Source organism: Panicum virgatum, chromosome 6N (genome assembly GCF_016808335.1).
Source record: "Panicum virgatum strain AP13 chromosome 6N, P.virgatum_v5, whole genome shotgun sequence".
NCBI classification, from domain to species: domain Eukaryota; kingdom Viridiplantae; phylum Streptophyta; class Magnoliopsida; order Poales; family Poaceae; genus Panicum; species Panicum virgatum.
In genome coordinates, this window is record NC_053150.1 from 41111166 (window position 1) to 41119188 (window position 8023).

The 8023-nt window shown below is 62.7% G+C and overlaps 1 protein-coding gene across 2 annotated transcripts; it reads right to left on the minus strand.

Annotated features, from left to right (window-relative positions):
• Positions 1–33: 33 nt before the first annotated feature.
• Positions 34–5839, minus strand: LOC120679608 (probable LRR receptor-like serine/threonine-protein kinase At2g23950). 2 transcript variants are annotated; one of them, XM_039961232.1, is made up of 11 exons: positions 5596–5839; positions 5319–5451; positions 5116–5187; positions 4824–4967; positions 4634–4705; positions 4423–4482; positions 4099–4220; positions 3583–3741; positions 3110–3487; positions 1265–1659; positions 304–761 (listed from the first exon to the last, which is right to left on the minus strand). In XM_039961232.1, the coding sequence occupies exons 1-11, from the start codon at positions 5687–5689 to the stop codon at positions 381–383; spliced, it is 2010 nt and encodes a 669-aa protein (XP_039817166.1). In that variant the 5' UTR covers positions 5690–5839; the 3' UTR covers positions 304–380. The 2 variants fall into 2 exon arrangements, with proteins under 2 accessions (XP_039817167.1, XP_039817166.1); XM_039961233.1 differs by lacking the exon at positions 4099–4220 and having other exon boundaries at positions 34–761.
• Positions 5840–8023: the final 2184 nt, after the last annotated feature.

Here is an 8023-nt window from a genome sequence, read left to right on the forward strand (position 1 = left end):
AAAAAAGATCAGTGGACCGGAATACCAAAGGACTGCGATGCTGCATGTGCTCGTGTCACCAGATGATGAGATGAGCAGTAAGAACAGCAGCAGCAGGAAAAGAAAAAGAAGCCTGTGAAAAGAAGCAAAAGAGAAGCCATCCTTTTTCTTTACATCTTTTTTCCAGGGAAAAGGACGGCGGCTCCCATCAGAAACTACACACTGTGGTCGTCTAAGCTCTAAAGCACCTAGTGGTAACTTTAATTCCAAACTGGCTCGCAACAAATCTTACCAATACCAACCCTCACTCAGTCACTCTCTACCTGTAATTTTTTTTTCAAGCACTCTGATCCTAGTCTGAACTTTGATGCTATGAATAACTTCCCGGCAGGCGGCAGCTGCTACCTCGGCCCCGAGAGCTCCATCTCCTCGACCATGTCGATGGAGCGCGCCTCGTCGCTGCTGAGGCTGCTGTCGTTGTCGTGGAAGTCGTTGAAGAAGACGGAGCCGTTGGAGTCGTTGCGGTGGTCGTAGCCGAGCGCGTCGTGGCACGGCGGCGCCCCCGCGGCGGCCGGCCGGTTCGTGGCCTCCCACTTCTCGGCCAGGCCGTCGCCCTCCAGCATCCGGACCACCTCGGACATCTTGGGCCGGTGCGACGGCTGGAACTGCGTGCAGAGGAGCGCGACGTGCACCATCTCCGCCACCTCGATCCGGTCGTAGTGCGGGCCCAGGTCCTGGTCCACCAGCAGGTCCAGCATCTTCTCCTGATGCACCTTCCTCACCTATTTTGTTGGCAAACAAAACAAAGCAAGATCATTATTTAGCCAAACACTTTGTCACTAACAAGAAGGCATGTCAGATGATCAGCACTTAGGCCGTATCATCAGGTGCAGCTCGATCAGGAGGAGCACGCATGGTTTTATTGCAAGTACCCCCAAGCCGGTACTTCCCAGTGCTTCCAACAGCAGGGGATAGGGGAAAGGGGACCAGAGTTTGGCTCAGTTATTGGCATTCAGATGGACCTGGAACGACATCCTGTGCCGCATCAGGTATCCGGATGCCGTCCTGATCAGTACTATGCTCGCTAATGAATGCGCATGGCCGGCCGTGTGCGTCCAGCATGCGGCATGAATGGATCTCTGTCATAGACACACTGATCACATACCAAGATGGCAAGATTGCATCAAAAACGACATGAACTCAAAAGCTTGCTGGCTTACCAAGTTTTAGCAGTTTGTTTTGCATTGGACAGAAATGAAAGCAAGACGGAGAGAGGCGTACGTACCCAGTCGAGCATGACGCCGCCCTTGTGGTTGTGGCCGGCGCCGGAGCCCTTGCCGAGCTCGAGCGCGCGCTGGCCGGTGACGAGCTCGAGCAGCAGGATCCCGAAGCCGAAGACGTCCGTCTTCTCCGACGACTGGCCGGTGGAGAGGTACTCGGGCGCGATGTGGCCCACGGTGCCCCGCACCGCGGTGGTGACGTGCGAGTCGCCGTGGTCCAGCAGCTTGGCGAGCCCGAAGTCGCCGACGACGGCCTCGAGGCGCTCGTCCAGCAGCACGTTGGCGGCCTTGACGTCCCGGTGGATGATCTTGGGGTCGCACTGCTCGTGCAGGTACAGCAGGCCCCGCGCCGCCCCCACCGCGATCCGCTTCCGCGCCGCCCAGTCCAGCGCCGGCTTCCCTGCATGCAGCGCCGCGTCAAGGCCCGCCGACGACGACGGGTTAGCTAATTCATCAATTAATGCACGGCGGTGCGCGTCGCCGGCGCTGCGTGGGTGCACGTGGCTGCGGCGGCGTACGTACGGTACGGCGTGGCGAGGGAGGGAGATCGCCGACGTCACGGCACCGGCCGGCGTATCCCTGCCCTCGGGATCGACTGGCCGGCGAGCCCCAGAGCGAGGCCCCTGCCCGCTGCACCTGCTGCGTGCGCAGTAGGCATACGGAGCGAGAGATACGATGCGCACGGCCTACGACAGCACGGGTGTTTGCCCGGCCGGTGGTTTTGCAGGTGATGTGGACCAGCGGCCTCCTAGCTTAAGGTTAAGGGGCGCTCGAGTTAGCGGTTGGGCAGCTGATAGATAGGCAGATTGCTGAGCAGTGATGGCAACGCTTGCTGAGGATTTGCTTGGCACGGCCGCATGGGACACGCGAGCTTGCAGGGCGGAACAGTGACCGGACGGGGCACACGGAACAAAAGAAGAAGCCGACATGCCCTTGGCTGTGCCGCTGTTCCAGCGGCGCCCCCACGCGCTCCTGGTCCTCCTGGAGACCAGGACCACCACTTCCCCGAAGCAGCACCAGCAGCAGCTAGCGTTGTAGCCCTAGCAACCCTGATCGACCCCCCTGACCCGCCATGAGTCCATGACCAAGCGTCGAGACCCCCTGACGGGCACGCGTGCGCGCGAGCAAACCCGAGGCAACGCCGGAGGGCTCGCCTCGTCGGCAATGCCATGCCCGTGGGGAACAGACCGCGCATTCACGCGGGGCCTGGCGCGGACGGAACGGAACCCATGCGACGCGAGCGCGGCGGGTGCGGGCGAGCGGTGGCGCGGCGCACGGCCCGGCCGGCACGGGCGCGTCCGACCTGCGCGGGGTACGCCGACGCCGACGCGGGGCGCGGGCTGTTACGCGCGTCACGCCAAGCCGTGGCTGCAGCGGCGGGCGATAAATACACGCTGCTGCCGCCGCGCTCGTCCAGTGGCCACTGGCCACAGCGGGTGCGGTACTGGCACGGCTGCTATTACCAGTGTACCAGCACGCGCGGATACGCTTCCGGCTGTGCTTCGTGTCGCGCCGCGCGGTGGCGCGCGGCACGCGCCCGGGGAGTAGGGGGGCAGCCGGGGATGTGGACAAATCGTGAGTGCGGTGGTGTTCCGGCCTGTGGTCTCCGCCCGCCCATGGTCCCCCGCGCGACCACGCCTGACTCCCCCCTGGGTAGCGGGTACTGTGCACCTCCCCTCCCATGACTCCTGCGTGCACTTCCGCGCGCGGGGCCCGCACGGACCGACCGGCGGGACGGACGGGCCCACCACGCGAGCTCGTCGCGCCACGGCACGAACCTTGATGCGCGCGACACCTCCCTCTCTTCAGTCTTCACTACCACTGGAACGCGTACGGTGACGGTGGCGTACCTCGGAGGCGCGACGCGACGCTGCCGTTGGGCATGTAGGGGTAGACGAGGAGGCGCTCCCCACCGGCGGCGCAGAAGCCCACGAGGCGGAGCAGGTGGCGGTGCACGGCGAGGCTGATCATCTCCACCTCCGTGCGGAACTGCGCCTCCCCGGACGCGCTGGCGGGGTCGTTCAGCCGCTTCACGGCCACCGTCGTGCCGTCGGCGAGCCGGCCGCGGTACACGTTGCCGAACCCGCCCTTGCCCAGGACGTGCCTCGCCGCGAACCCGTCCGTGGCCGCCTGCAGCTCGCGCAGCCCGAACTGGCGCACGTTCCCCAGCCGCGCCACCGCCACCCCGCCGCCGCCGCCGCCGTCCTCCAGGTCGCGGCCGCCCCGATCTGCAGCAACCATCCAAGCACCACGCGTCGTTTCATGTCTCGTTCAGGAGGATCGCGTTGGCGATGGCGACGTGGCGCTGCCGCTGGGCACGTACCGAGGATGCCGAGGACGGAGGAGCGGGCCCCCGAGTGCCGGCGCTTCCGCCGCCAGAGGAAGCAGGACACGGCGAAGAGCACGAGGGAGGAGGCGCCCAGGCTCGTCCCTACGCCGATCGGCAGCCGCGCGCCAGCCTTGGACCTCCCCGCCGCCGCCCCTGCACGCACAAACAAAACCAAACGCTGATCCCCAGGCAAACCGCGCCATCCCGGCCAGACCGCGCCACCAGCTACAAGCCTAGCACGCAACTGTTCCGGGCAAGCGGCGCTGCGACGGCGCCCCGCCCCGGCGGCACGATGTCTCCTCGGCCGCTACACGGCGAAGCGAGAGCGCAGAAGCGGCAGCGGCGACGCGTGCCTGCGCGCCCACCATCGACGCCACGCGCTCCGAGAAAAGCGAGGAAAGCAAAGCGCCGAGCACGACGGGACAGGAGGGGGAGTGGCGGCATGGTCGAAGACAGAGACAAGAGCCGCGAAGAGAGACAGGAAGAGAGAGAGAGTGCGTGTGTGCTCACTGCTGCCGCCGCCGCCGCCGCCCGGAGTGGATTCCAGCGGGAAGGGCACGGCGGCCGGCGCCTGCGCGGCGGCGCACTCCCCCGCGCCGGCGCTCCCGCATATCATCGGGTTGCCCACGATGCTGCACGCCACGCGAACATTAAACAAACAGACAAACAACCTTGGCATTAGATTCGATGCTACCACCACCATCATGATACAGTTCAGTTTCTTTTTTAAGAAAAACAATAAAAAAGAAGAAAGCAAAAGGTGATCAAACTAGTGTGGAATCGTGGATTAGGATAAGACGATCGGCCGGGCTGCGGGCGGCGATCCATGCTTACTTGAACGTCCTTGTCGGGAAGACCGGGACGGGGCCGGTGAGGTTGTTGAAGGACAAGTCCCTGGGAAGAACCAACGAGCAGACGCATCGGGTCACGGAATGAATCTCAATTTGATTTAAAGCGCAAAAAAGGGAACGAACAGCGGCATGGAATTGAGGAAGCCGATGGCTTGGACAAGACAAGCGAATGCGTGCGTGTGTAGTGTACGTACATGAAGGAGAGCTGCGGGATCTTGGCCAGCGACGCGGGGAACGGCCCGGACAAGCTGTTGTTGTTGAGCCTCCTGCGGCGGAGAACGGACAGGACAAGGAGCGAGCATGAGGAGAGCAGCCATGGCGTCGCTCGGAACGGGGATCGGGATCGGGATCGGGATCGGGATCTTTGGGAGGAGGCTCACTCACAGGTACCGGAGGGTGGAGACGCGGCCGAGCGTGTCGGGCACGCGGCCGGAGAAGCGGTTGTTGGAGAGGTCCAGCGTCTGCAGCCGCGGCAGCGCGCCCAGCTCCGGCAGCAGCCGGCCGGAGATGTTGTTGTTCTGCAGCAGCCTGGGAAAAAAACAAAAAGCGAGACGTACGGGCGGCGGCGCCGTCACCGTCGGCAGCGGATTCAGTGATGGTTCCCGTTTAAAATTTTTCCTTGACCCATGAACGGCACGATGGATGGACGGGTCGGCGAGGAGGTTTCGTTGCTTACACTTGCTCGAGATGGGTGAGGTTGGCGATCCTCCCGGACAGCGTCCCCGACAGGCCCTGGCTCGGCGCTCCCCTGGAACGTGAAGGCAAACGCGTGGGTGTCAGCTGCAACTCGCTAGCCCGCCGGCCGGCCATTATTGCCAGGCTCTTCCTACGGCTGGTCACGAGACGAGTGACGAGAGAGAGAGAGGGTGCCGAGCTTACAGGCCGATGACGAGGTTCTGGGCGGAGCAGGTGATCACGGCCCAGCTGCAGGGGTCGACGGAGTCCTGGTCCCAGTTGCCGAGCACGCCGCGCGGGTCGACCAGCCCCTGCCGGATGGCGATCAGCGCCTGCACTGCACGCGGAAAAGCTCGCGGCCAAGCCGCGGAAACGAATCAGCCGCCGGGAAGAAAAAAAAACCCGCCGAGAAGTGCATGCAATTGGGTGCTGCTGGGTGGCGCGGCGGCGAGCGCCGGCCAGAAGGCGTTCGTGGCGTTACCTTCGGGGTTGAGGGGCTCGGAGGCGGAGGCGAGTAGGGCGACAGCGGGGAGGGAGAGGAGCAGGAGGACGACGAAGCCGCCGGAGGAGGCCATTGGCGGAGCCGGAGGAACGGGAGTGATGGGGCGAGAGGCGCCCGAGCAGGGAGGAGAAAGAAAAGTGCGAGCTGGGAGGGCAGGGGAGGGGAGGCAGGCGGCAGGGCATAGAGTGGAGCCGAGCGGGGTGGCTTTGGTGGCGTCGCTTTTTCTCGTGTCATGCAAGAGGGAAGGGGGGAGGTAGGCTGGAGGGGAAAGAAAGCGGGACGAGGCCCGGCCGGGGCGACGGATCGATGGGATGCCTGCCGATCGATGCCGGCGGGGTGGTCTCTGGTCTGCAATTCTGCATGCCCACTCATCCCTTCGCCGTGGCATCTTTGGGTGACAGCGACAGGGGGGGAAATGATCATGGATGCCAATGCCATGGAAGAACCCTGACCGCTGGGGCCCGCGGTGCAGCGACTGCCGAGGCTCTCGGCTAGTGCCCGGTTTCTTTTCTTGGGTGGTACGTGCAGAGACATGCAGTGCGACTTGTTGGGAGTTGGGAAGTGCAGGTGCCTGAAGACTGAAGAGTGAGGCCAGCCAGTGGGGTTGATGATGGCAATTAGGCCCATAAACCGTTCAGCTAGTCAAGCTGGGATGGTTAACAGTGTTGTTTAATGCTAGAAAACAGAAAAGTCTAGATCCGATTGTCGGTTTGCACCGGAAGCCACCGGGAGCCGCGCAGCAGGGAATATCCGTCGCCCAGTACAGTTTGATATGCATCGCTAGATAAACCAGCCGCATCGAATGAGAGAGGACCGTGCTGATCGAGCGATTTGGATCTTAGCTAGGCTGGAGTACACCCACGCGGCTAATAAGCCATGTGGTGGTCGTGAGCTAGAGCTATCATGTCATCGCTGGGAGTTGTTCAGGAGGCCTCCCCGTCCGTCCAATCCAGACACGCGGGGGAAATGGACGGTAGCTCCCAAGACCAGCTGCCAAGACCACTGTTCCTTTGGCTCGGTACTAAATTTGCATGTTAGTACCGGCTAAAGCCGTGACCGGTACTAACGGCTGCGAATGAATGTGCGTTTTTCCAGTAGTGACTGCAACACCGCTCATTCTACTCGGGGCTCTACTACTCTCCTGGTACGAACTACGAAGGAAGGATGCACCGATTTCTTCCTCATGGTTCTGGTAGTGAGACTGTGAGAGAGACTGAGAGCCTGACAGGCAGGCCAACTGCCAACTGGCCGGCCTCCTTACCAAGAGTTAATTCCTTGAATGCTATTGAAATTTTCGCCAATTTCTTGAATGTCGCTAAATGCCATTGAAGAGATTTTTTTTTCTATGACATGTAGAGTCAATGACAATCAAAAGATTGACTAAAATTTTAATGGCATTGAGGGAATTGGCTTGCTTACCAGAGGGGGACAACGAAATTCGAAATCAGCACGGTGCTGGTTGATTCGCGCGTCAGAGGACAGGTCCCCCGCGCAGGGCCGGGTGTGAGGAATCGCTGAGTTGTAGTACTCCATATGTGGCCCCGCGAAGGTATCCCGGCCCCGCATGCAGGGACAGAGGGTTCGCGGGCTCACGGCCCGCGTGGCGTCGAGTACACCGGGTCAAAAGACAGGATCGGCCCGGGAAGCCCTGACCGCCTCTGAGCAGCTGCTGCGTGCCGCCACTGCAGCCCGGTAAGACCTGACGGTGGAATGCTAGCTAGGAGTAGTCGCACTGGCGTCTGGCGCTCGCTGCGTCTTGCTCCTCTCGGTCTCGGCACCATGGGGAAGTTGGGAACGCGGCCTTCGTTTCAGCGCACGGCGTACGAGCCGGCGGTCGCTTTCCCGGCTCCTGACAATGCCGTCCAAAGATGGCGGGCCGGGGAAGAAAGGAAACGAGATTGGGAGAAAGAGGAGAGAGAGAGAGAGAAAGCGCATTGAAAGGGAAAAGGAAGGAGGCCAAAGATGGGGATAGAAAAGATTAAAAGAGACCGTGTAGGACACTGAGCGGTGACGTGGCGAAAAGAGGAGGCCGCAGGCAGGCAGCCGGGGTGCAGCCTGCAGAGCGATCGGCACCGGCCCTGGCACTGGCTCTGCTGCTGTCTGCCGCGGCTAGCCTAGCTTCCTCTCGCCCCCGCCACCCCAGACGGCCGCCGGCCGGTCGCGCACTCATTGCCGCCCACCTCTTTTTCGGGCAAGCCTGGGGCGCGGCCACCGGCGCGGCGCGGGGCGCTGCCGGGCTCCGGACGGGAAAGAAGGGAATCAATCTATCATGGCCGCGGCCGGGGGGCGGAATCGAGTGCGCGCCGGGCTCCTCGATACGAGGCGGCGGCGGCGGCACCAACTTGCCAATTGGCATCGCCATGCTATGATCCGGCCGCGCGCGTGTCGCATGGATTGGACTGCGGCG

What these genes read in the sequence shown, in the direction of transcription:
- LOC120679608 (XM_039961232.1), bottom strand. Translation starts at nt 5,689, where the DNA reads ATGGCCTCCTCCGGCGGCTTCGTCGTCCTCCTGCTCCTCTCCCTCCCC. An exon ending in GTCTCCACCCTCCGGTACCT is followed by an intron (nt 4,706 to 4,823) that starts GTGAGTGAGCCT and finishes TCTCCGCCGCAG; the next exon opens with GAGGCTCAACAACAACAGCT. An exon ending in CTCCGTCCTCGGCATCCTCG is followed by an intron (nt 3,488 to 3,582) that starts GTACGTGCCCAG and finishes TGGTTGCTGCAG; the next exon opens with ATCGGGGCGGCCGCGACCTG.